The sequence below is a fragment of the Dermochelys coriacea genome, chromosome 5 (assembly GCF_009764565.3).
Source record: "Dermochelys coriacea isolate rDerCor1 chromosome 5, rDerCor1.pri.v4, whole genome shotgun sequence".
NCBI lineage: Eukaryota > Metazoa > Chordata > Testudines > Dermochelyidae > Dermochelys > Dermochelys coriacea.
The window spans coordinates 78,557,678-78,575,181 of record NC_050072.1 but is presented as its reverse complement, the minus strand read 5'-3'; the positions used below and the strand labels follow the sequence as shown (position 1 = coordinate 78,575,181).

Below are 17,504 nucleotides of genomic sequence, written 5' to 3'. Positions count from 1 at the left end.
ATCTGATCCAAACACAGTGTTTATACGTTTTTTTAAAGCAGGAAGGGGAAAAAGTCAGATCAAATACACTTCCTCTTCTCCCGGCTCTTCCAGGGAAAGCATAGCTTTAGGGGACACTTGCCTGGCCAGGTTTATTTATTCGGCTGATGGGCTAAGTCTCTCCCATGTGAAATTTCATTTTTCAATGAACACTTACTCTGGGAGGCAAAGTTGTAGTGCATTTCTCGTGTGACTCATGCAGAAAACCAGTAATGGATAGGCAAGAGTTTATTTGCTGAGGGGTTTACCTCAATTAAAAGGGCATTAAGGATGCTTGACTGTTACTTAAATCCTCCGAAGTGACCATATTGTGGGAGATGTTTTGGCCAGAATATTTCCCAGAAACATGTTTCCTCTCTTACTAAGCGCTCACCCTCAGTCTCTCCAGTGTTGATGAGCTAATAGCATTTTTCCTTTGCATATTTTGGCATTGCCCCACGGCCTGGCAGGCTGTGCGTGTCTGAGTGCCTCGAGATGCCTGCAGGCTCGCCCCAGCTTGAGACGTGCAGCTCGAGGTGTATATATATCGAGGGAGGGAGCCTTTGGTCTCCTTCTCCCCGCAAGGAGGCTCGGGCCGCGGCGGGGCAGATGTGAGGCTCTGTCAGACGCGCACGTTCCCCATCGCATTACGTGAGCAGCCCGCCAGGCGGGCTTGTGTAACTTTGCAAATGTGCCAGAAAGTTTAAAATCCCTCAGCCCTCCTCCTCCCGCCTCCAGTCCAGACCCCAGAGAACGCCGGAGGACGATGAGAGGCGGGCTGGCGGCGGCTGCTCTTCAGAGCCGTGCCCTGTAAACACCCCGGGAGCGGACGAGCTCCCTCCTTTCGGAAGGTCTCTGCCTCCCCGGGCCGCCCGCGGCCAGCGGCGTTTGGCGAGTGAGCTTCGCGCCCGGCCGGGGCTCTTGAAGCGGGGAAGATGCACGTGGCGCTGCCCGCGGCGTTGCTCGGCCCGCTGCAGGTGTGGGTGTACCTCAGCTGCACCTGGCCCGCCGGCTGCCAGCCGCCGCCCGCCGCCTGGAGGCAGCGGATTCAGTGGGAGAACAACGGGCAGGTGTACAGCCTGCTGAGCCTGGGCTCCCGGTACCAGCAGCCCCGGCGCCGGCAGGCCGCGGCCGCGGGCGGCCCCATCCTGCTGCTCCGAAACAACGCCACCGCCCCGCGGGGGGCGGCTGCTGAAGCCGGCGCGGCCCAGCCGCAGGCCGGAGCCGCCAGCCGGGGCTCGGGCGCTCGCCACTGGTTTCAGGCCGGCTACCAGCCGCCCGCCGGGCAGAGGAGCCAGGGGGCCACGAGCGCTTCAGCCAGGAGCCCGCCCCAGGGGGCGTCTCGGCCCAGCGCCCCCCACAGCTCAGGCGCCGGCTCCAGGAGGGGCAACAGCACCAGCCCCGGCGCTGGCAGCCCCCCGCCCCTGAGAGCCGGCCGGGAAGATGCCATGGTAGGGGACGATCCCTACAACCCCTACAAGTACACGGACGACAACCCCTATTACAACTACTACGACACCTACGAGAGACCCCGCCAGGGCAGCAGGTACAGACCCGGCTACGGCACCGGCTACTTCCAGTATGGTAAGAGCCCCCGCACCTCTCGAGCACGCGCAGTAACACCTCGCCCCGGCCTCCAGCCGCGGCTCCCCGCAGCCAACCCAAAGGCCAGCACAGCACATAGCGCTGTGGCAGCGGGCTCGCCTCCCAGCGTGCTCTGGCGGGACGGCCAGCCCTGCCTGCCCCCCACGCGAGGCGAACGGCGGGCCCGGGCCCAGGATCGTAGGGGCCCGAGAGCCCTCAGGCTTGGTGAGGCGAGAGGCTGGCCGTGCCTGTGCAGCTAGAAGCTGGAACGGTTCTTGTGACCTAAAGGGGGGCCGGAGCCTTTGGCCAAAATTACTCCTCCTAACGCTTGAAAGCGAAACAAAACGTTGGCAGAGGCGTTCTGGGTTTGATCGTGCTGTTGTGTGGTTGGTTTGATGAACTGCAGGTCTCCCTGACTTAGTCCCGGATCCCTACTACATCCAGGCATCCACCTATGTCCAAAGGGTGTCCATGTACAGCCTGAGATGCGCTGCTGAGGAGAACTGCCTGGCAAGGTAGGCATCTCTGCTGACTTCTCCCTTACCTTAGCCTCAGGCACTTGCTTCAGTTTCTTCCAGCCTGGGTACCCAACAGCACGGAAACCAGGAGAGGAGGTGGTAAAGGCAGAGGCCTCGATAACAGGTGCCGAATCTACCTTCTTTTGTGGCCTTGTTATAATTTTTCAACAACAGACAACAAGAAAGGGTAATGTACTAGCCATGATTTTTAAAAGTGACACGTGCTTTTAGGTGCCTCCATATTACGAAGATTAGCTCGTTTGAGATGTTTTAAAGGAGCCTGATTTCCAAAGGGTAGCTACTGGGCCCTTTCTGAAAATCGGGCCTTTTTAAACATCGCTGAAGACAGGTACATTAAAGCACTTGTCACTTTTGAAAATCTTTGTCCCTGATTTGAGTTGGAATCTGACCTTTTTCAATTCTCTCCTTTAATGTGAATAAATCATCGGTTTTTTTAAAAAAAGGCACCATTTGTATGGGTTAACAAAATACTGTACATACTATTCTTAGGTAGATGCAATACAACATCTGTGAGACAATCTAGCAGAAAAATATTTGCGATAATCTTAGAATTTTGAAAAAAAAAAAAAAATTCTTTACTCGTGAGTTGTCCCTATCCCCTTGGCAAAGAGGGATTTTTCCTGTTTTGACTGGAACTGAAATTAAGATGGCTGAGTTTCATAAATTTAACTTGTAGAGTACCTTACCATACAAAACAACTTTGTTTGTTCACCAGTTTCATAAACTGGTTGTAGCATAGCATTAAGGAAACATTTTTGTTAGTTTGCTGCAGGAAAATCAGCAAAGGGTAGCACAAAAGGTTGTTTATGGTGGTCTCACAAAAATGGCTATTTAAAATTGTTCTTGTTGGTAGATTGGTAGTTAAAAATGTAAAGGGTTAGATTATAATTATTTTAAGATCGACCACATTTGGGACCAAAATGTCTTGATTGTAGCCTTTTAAACTACAATGGAAACAAAATTTACTGTGGCCATGAGATCAACTACAAGCTATTGTGTATGACAGAAACTATTGAAAAACTGTTTTTCATGCTAAACAAGTACATTTTTACAGCTATCCATTGTTAAAGTTATCTTATGCTCTCAGCTATTGTTAAATACCATTTGATATTTAGGGAAATCAAGAGTTTCTAACCAGTGCTCATCAGGTATCAAATCCTACTCTTACTGAAATCGGGGACAAAACTAACATCAACAGAAGGACTGAGTCCTAGAATGTTACTAAAGCCTGCATCCAATATCAGAAGCTCCTAAGCACACCACAGAGCATTCTTGAATATCCTTAGCTATTAAAATTAATAGGGTTGAGGGCAGTGATGAGCTGACAAAATTTAAACTGTTCCCACCTCACCCCATGAGGGGGTCATTGCCTCCTGCCCCATCCAACCCCCCACGTTCCTTTCTAAATTTAACAACCGGTTCTAGCCAACTGGTAGAAACCGGCTCCAGCAACTAGCTAGTTATGACATATAGTCACAGAGGGTTGAATGCTAGATCATAAGCTAAGAAGAAGCATTTTTGAGTGTCTGCTTAATATTTTGTAAATATACTTACATCTCTTTTTACATCATTGCAGTTCAGCTTACAGGGCAGATGTCAGAGATTATGATGCTCGAGTGCTTCTGAGATTCCCCCAAAGAGTGAAAAATCAAGGCACATCAGACTTCCTACCAAGCAGACCCCGATATTCATGGGAGTGGCACAGCTGTCACCAGTGAGTGAAGTGCCCAGTATGGTACCTTCTACTTATCTTTTTTATTTGTCATTTGTTAATTGTAATGTGATGTGTTTTGTTTCTGTCTAGGAGAAATATAGCTAGAGGATTTCATTCTCCCCTCCCATTTTATGGTAATAGCTCATTATATAGCTACGCATGTGAGGATGAAGAATTGAAATGATCAAATGGAAATAAATAGTTCATACTCACATACAAATGTTAAAATCTGGAAGCCTGTGCAATTTCAAATCAGTTTAGAATATTTGGTCACATATCCAATCTATAACATTCAATTCTGCATAAGTCTATTGTCCATTTATGTTAAATAGAACTAACCAGTGAACTTAAAAAAAGTTTAAATTATAGTTCATGCACCAAAATGTATTTTTTACTTTCACATTCACTAAAAAAAAGATTATTCAAATACTGAATGTGTCATTTGGTTCTCTAGGGGCCCCATTATTTCATGAGTCAAGGAACATTTTCCTCAATATTGAAAAGAGGAATGGGAATGGTCCTTAACAAGCACTTGTACCAATAAAAAGCCTTAGGGTGATATCTCACTATCATCTTAATCTGAAAAGAATTGGAGTTTTACATAAAAAGTGATGCCATAACAGATGTCATTTAGCTCTCATAGACGGTGCACCACTATCACCTTTGCAAGACTAACATTGATAGACACATGGCAAGACAAACATTGGAGAATATTTGTAACATTTTGGGACCTAATAAAACTGCATATGTGTACTTGTCCTTTCCAAGAGACCTGGTGTATATGAGTTTGCAATCTTGTCCTAAATTTAGATATTTTGTATCAGGTTTGTGATACTTTAGGAAAGTATATGTATTTTCTTCAATTTATTTAAAATATGACTCTACAGTTGTGTGTAGATAATGATTAATTTTAATACAATGACAGAAATAATTTATTCATTGATAAAATGATGACTGAACACTGAATTCCATCTAAATATGTACCATAGAGGTTGCCATGGGCCTGATCCAAAACCCTTTGAAGTTAGTGGAATTTCTCCATTGATTTCAAGGGGCTTGGGATCAAGCCTGCAGCAATAGGTCAAATTGTAAAATTGTTTATTCCAGATGGAACAATTACAATAAATTCAAATGAAGTCTTTTAAAGACAGACCTAGCAAGGCAGATGTTTTATTCATAGTATACAAGCCTTTGGTAAAGTCCAAAAAAAACCCCAACCCTTCTCGCTCTGTGAATGTGTCTCAGTTTTTAAAAATTTAATGTGAAATTGATAGCACTGCAAGCTGAAATCCTTCATCCACAGAACAGATAATCCTTGCCCTGCCAATAGGCCCCCTATACTGACCAGGGTGCGAGTCGAGTTCTTTCAATACTCATCCAATTCTTGGACTTTGAATATGCTGCCAACAAAAATGCCAATTGTGAGGATGTTTTCCATGATGTTGACACTAGTCCATTAGTAAATGAACTATAACAACCAATTCATTTCTCAAATGACCTGTCATCAAAGGATACTGTTTAATCGCCATCATTCTCTGAGTCACCTTCTCATCCAAGTTTTTAGCTGGTGATACATTTTATATATATAATATATATATATATATATATGTTTATTTTTCATTAAAAGGTGTTTAAACTATAGTTTATTTAATCTTTTACATATACACAGCATACTGAAATCTTTCATAAGCAACAGTAGCAGAATGCTACTCAGACAAACTGCTGATTTGTTGGCACTTGCTAGTTTTTCTCCATCTATGTGAGAAAAGTAGAACCATAGAACAAATAAGTGCATCACAGCGAGTGTGTGACACCTAGGACACTCTCACTCACACACACTCACTCAGACTGGAATAGTGCACACTGTGCAACAAGCAAAAATATGTTTTTGCAGAAAACCTTATTATCGAACCAGCAAGACTTTGAATGTCAGTTTATACATTTGAATGCAAGTAGCAATTCCTTCAGATAATCCAATCTGTAATATTAGTACACAGAGGCTGAATCTCTAAGCAGAGTAGATTATCCCTTAAACATGTGACATTTTATCATTATATTTGCAAACAATGGAAGTAGAAAAATAACCACAACCCTTCAGCCCCTTCCAGAAATAGCAAACTTGCCTAGAATTTACAATATGTAAGGTAAGCATTCATATCCAAACAAACTGTGCCTGAAGGCAAACATTATAAGCTGAACCACTCAAATATGAACAGTTTAAGTGCTTGCTAGTGTTATTGAAAAAGAGAAAACAGGAAATTTTGGGAAAACAAAGCCAATGCAGAGCCATTCTTTTAACAAATTAAAATATATGATTTGTTTTTATAAGGTTGTGTTTTTGTACAATAAAAAAAAATCTAACAGTGGTACCACCGAGAAAAATATATTTACCCATTAGTTTTATGTAAGAAAAAATTTGGCAGGATGCACTATAAGGTAGATTAGATAGGAAACATTATTAATATTATTATTTAATAATATTTTGGCAAAATCTGATCTGCCTCTACTAACTGACCTGTGATCTAATGTCTCTTAGACATTACCACAGCATGGATGAATTCAGCCACTATGACTTGCTGGAAGCAGGCTCACATCGGAGAGTTGCTGAAGGGCACAAAGCAAGTTTTTGTCTTGAAGATACCTCCTGTGATTATGGATACTATAGACGATATGCATGTACAGCACATACACAGGTAAGAGATGGTTCCAAAGAACCAAGAAATTTTCTTTCTTGCAGTTTGCCTTACTTGAGAGATTTTATGTAACATTACAGGCCCCAATTCTCAGGTGCCTTAATTAGCTATGAGGTAATCACCCCAGGGTAGGGGGAAATCTGCTGGTGGCATAAAACCAGCATAGCAGCTTTTATACTCTCCTTTTACAACAGCCCCGTAGAAAGTGTGGCTGCTGGAAGTGGATGGCTGAGGCTTTCTTGTACCCTGGCAGGTCTCCTGGGGCCATTGACAGCTGATGTACATTAAAACAGTCCTCAAGCTACTCTGATTTAGATTGTGGGACTGGCCATCACACAGCAGACCCAGGATCGGGGCAGTGAAGAAATCCTTTAAGGCCTCATCCCAATCCACATTCTGCTGTCCATGGCTGCAGTCAAGGATCAGAGCTAGTGTTCTTTCTTCTCAGAGCCTGATAGTGCAAGGTGCTGTGTTTCGTCAGTTGCCAATGCTATCAAAGGGGGTTTGAGGGGATTCAGTACACCACAACATCATGCTCTGTGCATGCATGTAACAGACCTTCAAATTAATGGGAACTGTGTGAACATCATGGGCAAACTATATCCCTTTTTCTGCAGAGGTAGTAATTTTATCCCTGAGAAATGCCAAATATTTTCCCATGGTGGATGTGTCCATATTTATATCTTAAGTATAATGAATTATCTACAATATGTAAAGTTTGTGTAGGGGTTTTAAAAATAGTCTCTCTTTGTGTAGGTTACAGCATTCACCTAACATATATATTATATATATTACAGCTGGAGTACTTGTGTCACTAGAGTCAAGGTTGTGTCAGCATTTCCACTGTAAACCCATATTTCTAGGGGTTATAATTGGACTGTAAAACTTTGCTCCAGCCTCAAACTTGGCACGTGTAAGTAGGGCATAAGCTGATTACCAGCTGGGGTCAGCAGGGAATTCCTGTATGGCTTTGTCTTGCATAGTTAAGTGACTTACGAGGATTTTTCATTTTCCACTAAAGCATCCTATATTGGCCACAGCTGAGGATACAGACTCGATGGACTATTGATATGTTCCAATGCGGCAATTCCTATATTTCTAGCAACAAAGCGGGAGGTTTTTTGGACACACAGATCTAGAAAAATCGCTGCTGCCATTTTGGATACCCTCTGAATTCTTGCAGCCATTTCTGATGTTTCAAAACCTGTATTTGCTTGAAGAGAAAAACCCTATTAGGCCATTTTCTGCAGAACTAAAGCCACAGACAAAATACAAAGACAGCTCTTTAACTCCAGGAGCTTCCTATGATAAGAGAGTACTTTGCTCTTTGCACTGGATGCAGAATTCATCTATGGGCAAAGCCAACACTCTTCTTTGAAGTAGTCAAAATTCTAGTGGCAATTAAATTCACATAAGAGTTTGGAACTGGAGATTAGGATTCACTGAGCATGCACCTAATGTCCTAACTCACGGGGAAAAGTTCTTTCTTGATTTTTCTTATATTTAAATTTAGAAGAAAAATGTTTTAAATGGAGCTGCCCAGACAAGAAACAGGAGCAGTGTATCCCTCCCCAACTTATCCCACAAAAATGGTGATTAATATTTTTGCTGAATTGGTCTCTAAGATTCTAAGTCTTAAGCAGCAGCTAGAAGAACTTCCTCTTCAGATAGAAGGGATCCAAAATGGCATTTGCAGATAGTATATCTAGGACTTCATTGGTGCTGTACTGTCTCATGCAGGACCCTCCTTACATCTGCCAAACTTTTCAAGTGGGTCGTATGTTTCTCCCCAATGGACCAAAATAACTCCTTTTGTTTCATTTAATCAGATAAATTGGTAAGGAAAAATCTCAGGTGTTTATTTGAACTGTACCCACGCTTCTTGGGCCTGGAAATCCAGGATTAAAATATTGCAAGATTTCCAGTACTTCCTGCTTCCTATCAGGCTGAAAATACTGTGAGACCAGCCTCCCTCATAAATATTTCAGCAGTGCTGGTCCATGAAAAAAGACAATAGGAAAAAATGATAGCTAAAACTTTCTGAACCTCAAAAGCCATTCAGTTGAAATTCACAGAGTTTTAAGTGTAGATTTTGGTCAGGTATTACCTTTTCTGAAATGATTCCTTCAACTCTTGCAGATAAGTGACACTTTAGGTAATACTGTCAGCTAGTACTTAAATATAGCTTTTAAATTTCAGGGATATGTAATCAGTAAATACCTATTATATTAAAGTGTATAAATAAGACTAGTTCAGTTTTCCATTGAAACTGTTTTGCTGGAAAACTGGATTCTCAACAAAATGTTTTCTGGGAAATGTGTCTGCTTTCCACAGAAAATTTTGATTTTTTAATCAAACTGATCACCTGAAAAATTTTTCAATTCTGAAATGGAACCATGCTGGCCCAGGGAATTGTAGTTTATCCCCTATAATTTGGATGGGGATCCCAACCTACATCTCCCATGATGTCCTATGATGCACAGCCTCCCCTCAACAAGAAGGGAGACAGTGGTGCATCGTGGGAGATAGAGATATAGTCCTTTGGGAAGCCCAGTCTAATAAGAATGGGAACATGAAATCCCTGAACTACAAATCCCATGAGCCCTTGCAGCAGCATTTCAGAATTGAAATATTTCTGGTTTTGGCCAAACTATGTGATTTTGATTTTCATCCAAAACTTTCCATGAAAAACAATCCCTATTTTCCAACCACCTATAACAAATACCTATTTATCCAAAAGAGCAGAACAGCTTGTAAGTGATGCTCCAGTCTCTCAGATAAGCATTGTAATTACTGGTACCTATTTATGAGTAGTTTTATCTTTAATTTTCTTATGTGGTAGAAATAAAGAAAAGTTAATACAACTGCTCTGTCAGAGCTGGCAGTACTATTTAAACAAATAAAACCCAGAAAGTTCAGATTCAATGCTTAACTCATTCATTGGTGCCTTTTTCCCCCAATGATGTGCACAAAGGAAGCATTGTGGCATTCCCTGAATTTTTTGACTGGGGTTAGTTTGTGTCTCAGTGTTAATGTTGTTGTTTTCTGAAAACATATTCCTTAGACTCCTTTGCTTGTACATTTTTAGGGACTGAGTCCTGGTTGTTATGACACCTACAATGCTGACATAGATTGCCAATGGATTGATATTACAGATGTAAAGCCTGGAAACTACATACTGAAGGTATGGGGTGTGTTTTAAGAAATCATAACGATAAATCACTTTAAACCAGCACAGCAGGTTATCAATCCAAACCCAGTTGTAAATGACATTTTCCTTCCTTCAAGGTTAGTGTAAACCCCAGTTATTTGGTACCAGAGTCTGATTACTCCAACAATGTAGTACGCTGTGATATCCGCTATACAGGCCATCATGCATATGCCTCTGGCTGCACAATCTCACCGTAAGTAGATTTCTCTTTCTCTGTAACTACTTTACACTCATAAAATTAAGATCAGCAAATAGGTTTATGGTGTTAAGAGGTGAATTTTCCATTGAGTAGATAATTGCCAAATGAGTTCTAGTGATGCAAACTTTGTAAGTGGATGATTTAATACTTAGTGTGGAGTGTGCTAGTTTTTGGTTACAGATGGAACTTAAGTTCTTTTCTGTGGGAGGAATGGGAATGGTTATTTTGCCATTTACAACTGCATAACTTTCAAATTATAGCTACTTGTAATTAAGCTATTTTCTTCAATCTTCCATCAGATTCATAGAACCATTTGAGATGGAAGGAACCTACAATAGTTTATCAAAATCCATTCCTCTCCTAGCACAGAACACCTACTAAAATTCTTGTTAGAGAAGTTTGTTTCTGAACTCTTGATTTCAGGATTTATAGGGATTTTAAAATTGCTGCTCCTACCTGGATTCCCAGCTGTTCTCCCTGGCTCAACTCCCTTCTTGAATTTGCAGCCACAAGGCTCCTGTTGCTTATCCAATTCCCATACAGAGTATTCACACAAAGCTGTTGAACAGATTGCTGAGGGCCCCTTGAAACACTTTGTTTAAAGCAAAAAACCACATACAGTTTATGTATTACTTTCTCACTGCTACAGCAAGGCCCCTCCCGGAACAGTTCTTCCAGCAATACCTCATTTACTGTTTCATGTTAACTCCCTTGGTGTTCAAGCAATGACCCTTAACTATGTCTGGCCACAAATTGTTTTGTAAAAAGCAAATGTACATTGAACAAAATCAGTGTTTCCTTTGTACTTTAGCTTAACGTACCCTCTGAACATTACACAGAAAAATAAGTACTATGTTATAACCACATATAGAGTGAGCTTTCCAGTTATTTTTATACATGATTACAGAATCACATTATTCATGTGTGACATTTAGTAGTTGATTTTAATCTGACTGGAAATAACAAATGAGAGCATTAATCTTATGTAGAAACATTGGTGACATTATTAGTTTTCATTTATTGCTTTGGAATTTAAATAAGTGATCAGTGTAGATTGACAGAACTACATTAATGGGTCTTCACACTGATCTCATTTGGATGTTGCTTAATTACTGAGACAGCGCGCATCACTCCCTGCTGGACTGGCGCCTCCTCCTGGTTGTTCTGGGGATTAGCTCGAGGCCAACACCCATGTCTGTGTCACTCCTTCTCCACAGTCCACCTACAACCCCTCTCGCATCAGGAACTGCCGAATCCTCTTAGTGGCTGGGCCCTCCAGCCATGTCACTATCCGTGTTTTCCCCTTCCGGGGGAGATTAGTTCCTTCATAGTCCAGCCACTTCCCCAGTGGTGACTGTAGTCAATTGTCCTGCCACTTCCCCAGTGGTGGGGATCCAGTCCCACCCACTGCTCTGGGTCCCAGCCCAGGAACCCTCTGAACTGCAGTTACTGCATTCCTTTGCTTCTACTATCACTGCATTTCCCTGGGACACTTAGTCTCAGCAGCCCATCTGGAGCTCCTGCTGTCTTCCTGGTTTCCTGCCTGCATCACCCTGTCCAAGATGCTACAGGGTTGCAGCCTACTCAAGACACAGTTTTCCCTCCTCAAACAATAGGCAGCTACTGACCCTGCTCTGCTCTAAGGCTCTTTTTAACCCCTTACCGGCCAGTGTGAGGCGGATGCCCCATCACATACCACATGTAAGGTTTATCTCACTTTGAATGTACTACGAAGTCCTTTGTACTGGGAAATCAAACACTTATCAAGCTAAAATGGCAAACATTTGTGTCACCCCTATGTGAAGACCTAGGTTCATATCACACCAGTCACAACAAAGAATAAGACAGATCCATCAGTGGCCATTAGACAAGATGGGCAGAGACTCAACCCCATGCTCTGGGTGTCCTTAAACCTTTGACTGCCAGAAGCTGGGACTGGATGACCAGGGACTGATCACTCAATAATTGCCCTGTTCTGTTCATTTCTTCTGAACCACCTGGCACTAACCCAGAACTGGGTCGCAGAATGGAAGGCACTGGGTCGCAGTGGCTCTGGTCAGCACCACCGACCAGGCCGTTAAAGGTCCCATCAGCAGTGCTGCTCGGCTAAGGCAGACTAGTCCATACCCTAGAAGCGGCCAGCAGCAGGTCTGGCTCCTAGGCAGGGGGCCATGGGGCTCTGCGCGCTGCCTCCGGCCCGAGCACCGGCTCCACCTAGCCAATGGGAGCTGCGGGGGGGGGGGGCGGTGCCTGCAGGCGAGAGCTGCGCAGAGCCACTTGTGTGGCTCTGCCAAGGAGCCAGATCTGCTGCTGGCTGCTTCCAGGGCCCGTGTAAGGTATCCCCACTGCGCCACTGACCGGGAGCCGCCAGAGGTAAGCCCATGCCCCAATCCTCTGCCCCATTCCTGAGCCCCCTCCAAACCCAGAGCCCTTTCTTGCACCCCAAACCCCTCATCCTTGGCCTCACCCCAGAGCCTGCACCCCCATCCAGAACCCTGACCCCTTCCCGCACTCAACCCCCACCCCAGCTGAGCCCCCTTCCACACCCTGAACCCCTCATTCCCAGCCCCACCCTGCAACCCTCACCCTGTTCCCCAGGCCTGAGCCCCTCCCTCACCCAAAATCCCTCATCCCCACCTCCATTGGGTCATGGGCATCAATAATTTTCTTCAATTGGGGTCACCAGAAAAAATTTGAAAAGCACTGGACTAGATGGACCATTGGTCTCACCCAGTATGGCCATATTTAAGTTCTTAAAAGCAACAAGTTTAAATGGCCTTGACCTAGTCCTTTATTTGTTCTCACCATCAGAGTGTCTGTGCTTGTGAGAGAATGAGAAACCAAACAGGTGTGCTGCAGGTTATGAGTGGTCATTTTTGGCAGAGCAGTGTGAAGAAACTTCCATGGCATCTCCCTGCACTAGGACTAGCTCTAATCAAAGCCTCCACTAACAGAGCTTCTCTTCACTTGAATTCAAGAAGGGGAGGAGAGAGAAAAGGTTAACTGAAGGGTGTCAGTTAGGATTATGCATAGTTACTTTGCTTTGTAGCCTCCCCGCTCTCAGCTTTCTAAATTAACAAAATACTGTAATGATATTCAAACATACAAAGGAAAGTAAGTTCTCTAGTTCCTTTTGTGCTGCATGTTAATACTGATGTATAGATATTTAATACAGGTGGGTTAACTTTGTTTAGTACTTGTTTGCTAATGTATGGTATTAACACATTTTTCTTTTTTTTTAAAAAAAATAGATACTAAGATGCAAGAAAATGGACGAGTCAGTGCCCACTGTTCTGTACTGTAATATCATTATATAAACTTCAGTAGGATATGAACACTTTACAAAAAGCAAAAAAATTCAACACAAACTTATGTGGTTTTGAAGCATAATGGCTGCTTCATAAAATGTGTAACTGGAGTTTTAGCATTCAAATTGTCACTTAAAAAAACTATTGCAACGTGTGGGATTGGTGATTTATGCACATTTTCAAATTTAAAGGAAATTAAGTCATTCACAGAAAAATAAGTTTTTTTTGTTTTGTTTTGTTTTAAACTCCACTAGAAATCAGAGTGCAGCAGAGTTTGGTCAGTACACTATCTGTGAATGAGCTGTAATCTCTTTAAAAGGTAGCAAAAAGTATAGTACTAAATAAAATGCAGTAAGTAGTAGTAGTAATGCTGGCTAGCTCAATGAATGCCGGAACAAAGACTTACTTGGGAGAGATGCTCCTGCCATTACAGTAAAAGTAATTGGATAGATTGGATGCAGAGGAGAAAAGTGTCCTCAGTTTTCAAGGAATATTAACATATAGCAGAAAAATGTTCATGTATGCATTAGTTACATCCCATATACAAAATTTGTTTATTTTACATTTTTAATATATTAGTAAGTAAACCATTTTCTCAAGCTGAATGCATATTGAGGCTTTGGCCTTAAGTCTGTTTTACTTTTGGAGTAGAATTAAAGAATTTAGCCACTTTTCTCTGTGAATAGAGATTTTCAAAATGGGGGTTTTAAAAGGATTAATTCAATGCGAGTAAAATGAACTAAGATGAACAGCTGTCCACCAGAAACAAGGCTTCTGAAAGCCATATTGAATAGTCCCTAATAATTAGTTGTAGGAAAAAAAGGCATGAATTGAACAGGCTAACCAATTACAATAACTGACAAAAGGCAATCAGCTCAGAGGCACCACAAACAGAAATAGGCCAAAAGACCTATCAGGGTCGTCTTATTGAGAAAAAGCCTTTTACTTGCATTCCCATTAACATTATTTTACAGTTAGTACTGTACTTGATTCTTAATTGCATATTTGGCTATTCAAAGAATGAAGCTTAAAATATTTTACAATATGTACAGAATTGTTGGTGTATGCAACAACACAGAAAGTACTTTAAGTCAATCATGAAATAGTCAGAGTGAAAAACTTTCAGCCCAAATTAACAAGATACATCATGCTGCTTACTGGTGGGGGTTCACAAAAGTAGAATTATTTCACATATGCAGTTGACCAATCTGTAAGCTAAAACAGCTGTGATTTTTGTTTTTTAAACTGTGAAATTATTTCTCACATTGTACTGATACTTTTTCTGAAGATCACAGATGGTGCAATGCTCAACCTGCAGCTCACATCTAAAGCAACAGCCAAAGCTCAAAACCTTTAGAGTTTTAATGGTATATATCTTTATGTATTTGTGTAGCTTGAGGAATATTGGGTTGTTTTGTTACAACTTTGGGAAATATTTTAAGCAATATTTGCCAATATTGCATGCAGTAGACCCTTGCACATTTAATTTTGAAATTGTGTTAGTAATCAGACTATCTTTGAGGACTATGGATCAGCTAGTTATTTCCTACATATATTTTGTTGTTTTAAGATTATCAAATGTTTCTGTCCAAATCACAGTCATGTTCGGCACAATAAACCTAAACAACTGTAACATCAACACTTAACCAGACTGACACTGATGACCTAAGAACCATTAACTCTTTGAGGGAATGGCCCTTTATGACTACTCACTCACCTTTCACTTCTGCATGCAGGCTGGGTCCAGTTTACATCTGCAGGCTGCTAAGTTTTCCATGGGTTTTCCTCATTTGGTTGTTAAAGATAATTTTAGTCACTCACCAAGTGGGTGTCTAACTCAAGCAATAAAGTTTGAAAACTAGACTTGGTACATTTTACTGTAGGAGGGCTCTATGCACATCAGCAGTTAAATTTGTGCCATTATCTCCCATTAAAAAGCACTATTTTCATTTGTTTATACTTGACTTTACCAATATGTTCCCAGACTGAAGTTTGGCTTTTGAGGTCTGAGCTCCAGAACAATTTTTGTAAATGGATTAAAACCAAAACAAAAACGCATGCACACACACACGTATGAAAGAACAAATGCAGGTACATTTATACCTCCTGCCAAAAGTGATTCAGGCCAAAATTTCCAACCTGCGATGAAGGCTCTGAAGCTGCAGCTTGTGTGTGGGCAATTTTTACACGTGCAGTTGCATGGAAGTCAGTGGATACATCTACACTGCAAACGTACCCACTGCAGCAAGTCTCAGAGCTCAAGTCTCCAGACCTAGGCTGGTGCTAGAGCTAAAAATAGCAGTATAGATGTTCTCATTTGGGCTGGAGCTTGGGGTTTGAAAGCTGTGAGGGGAGTGAGTCTCAGAGCCCAAGCTGGCATGTCTATATTACTATTTTTAACACCATAGCATGGCATGTCTATATTACTATTTTTTAACACCATAGCACAAGTCCCACAAGCCTGGTTCTGTAGAGCTAGACTCTGAGAACTGTTGGGGCACAGGACATTTAGGCTCAGCAATTACCGAGGAGCTGTGCAGCCAGGAGGCACTCTGATGTGTGGTGTTTTAAGAGTAGTTCTGGGGGTGTTTACTCCGTAGATAGATGCCCTGAGATCTGTGGGGTTTTCTTGTAGCTGTGGGGGCATCTGCAGGGTTGGAGAGCCACACCCTCTACTTACCTCCCTACTGGATGATACCTCAAAAACTGTGGAAGTTTAAAAAGGAAGTTTGCTGAGTATCTTTGGCTCTCCTGTAGGAAGACACACATTCTGGCCTTTAGTGCAGATGCTTGGGCTGATTTAAGAATCTTTAAGTACTCATTGACATGATAGGTTGGTAGGGCTCCATAGACACCATCATTGGTAAATGAACACATTTTACATGTTGATCTGATAGACAATGGAATTTCTTTTCTTTAGCTAAATACTGTACAAGTTTTAAAACATTTGTTTTAAACAATGGGAAAAGAAATGAAATTTGCACACTGTTCAAAGAGTACACGAATGGTCTTGCTTAAATCAACAGAAGCTAGGAATGTCAGAATTAAAGTTGGAAAAATTAACAATCTGTTCTTTACTAATCCTGCTGAGCTGTAATGCAGGAGTAGAGAATAGTTGATTTACATAGCTTATGAGCTAATGTTACTAAATGCGGGGAGTTGCTGGCCATAATTCTCAATATCTTGGTCACTGCAGGTTTGATCCAGATACCTTAAGCCTACTTTTTTTCCCATGCTGCAATATATTTAAAGGGAATGCTTGCTTTTTTGTAGGAAATCTTTATACATTGTTTTGATGTAAGAGTTTATTTTATAAAACAAATTTTATTGTGTAATCATTTTTAATAGGCTGTGGGCCTATTCCTGTGGTCTTTGAAAAGGAGCTTTGCCCTTGATCTCAAAGAGCGTAAGATCAGTTCAAGAGTTTGCAAAATTTCAGAAGTACAGAAATGCTTCTCTTGCAGTTTCAAATTTCCTTTGAAATTTAAGTGCATGAAGCAATTACCTCCCACATTTCAGGTCTTTAGAGAAATGTTGCACATAAGGAACATTCCCATGCAACAGACTCATTACAAGACAGCTTTGCTATATTTGTAAAATCTTGAAATACATGTTTGATAATAGGTGCATATTTCTAGACAAAAGTATTAAAAGAGTGAGAGACTGGTCATCAGGTGAACCAACAGATCATATAGATAATATTTTTTATGTTGCACACCCAAGTTTACTATGTAGTATTGAATGGTGTGTTCACCAAAGTTTACCTTCATAGTCCTTTTATATATCTGTTTTTTCAGTTGTATCTGTTCATACCAAAAGGATTATTTTCATTCATAAAATTGAAAGTGGTCTATCCTGTGACTCACATTATGCCAAATATGTAGGGTCTTTTTACATTCCCCAGATTAAAAAAGGTGCTGAAATAACTTGAATTAAAACCAAGAAGTGTATGCTAATAGGAAGTTATTTTTTGTTGTTGTTTTAGCAACTAAATGCTACAAATTCAGTGAAATGCCACTTGTTTTTGCAATTTCTTGAAGGAGTTTTCAATGTTTCCTTCACTGTTTTCCAAGAATCTTAATTTTAAAATCTCTATCTTTATTTGAAGAGCTTTTATTTATAATATTCAGACACTAGCTTTGTATTCTTCATTGCACTTTCATATTCTTGTGTTACATTGCCTGTATTATGGTTGCAAGTTTATGTGAAAATGACTTGAATAAAATGTTTCAAGTGTT

General features: G+C 41.5%; 1 protein-coding gene across 2 annotated transcripts; it reads left to right on the top strand.

Moving 5' to 3' along the window:
• Positions 1 to 593: 593 nt before the first annotated feature.
• LOX (lysyl oxidase) lies at positions 594 to 17,504 on the top strand. Of its 2 annotated transcripts, XM_038402888.2 has the most exons (7): positions 595 to 1,602; positions 2,009 to 2,117; positions 3,718 to 3,855; positions 6,392 to 6,548; positions 9,637 to 9,732; positions 9,837 to 9,952; positions 13,210 to 17,504. In XM_038402888.2, the coding sequence occupies exons 1-7, from the start codon at positions 954 to 956 to the stop codon at positions 13,214 to 13,216; spliced, it is 1,272 nt and encodes a 423-aa protein (XP_038258816.1). In that variant the 5' UTR covers positions 595 to 953; the 3' UTR covers positions 13,217 to 17,504. The 2 variants fall into 2 exon arrangements, with proteins under 2 accessions (XP_038258818.1, XP_038258816.1); XM_038402890.2 differs by lacking the exon at positions 13,210 to 17,504 and having other exon boundaries at positions 594 to 1,602; positions 9,837 to 9,956.

Bases quoted from the DNA above. Each gene is read 5' to 3' on its own strand.
- LOX (XM_038402888.2), top strand. From the start codon at position 954: ATGCACGTGGCGCTGCCCGCGGCGTTGCTCGGCCCGCTGCAGGTGTGG. The intron at 2,118-3,717 runs GTAGGCATCTCT...ACATCATTGCAG, and splicing joins GAGGAGAACTGCCTGGCAAG to TTCAGCTTACAGGGCAGATG. The intron at 6,549-9,636 runs GTAAGAGATGGT...GTACATTTTTAG, and splicing joins CATGTACAGCACATACACAG to GGACTGAGTCCTGGTTGTTA.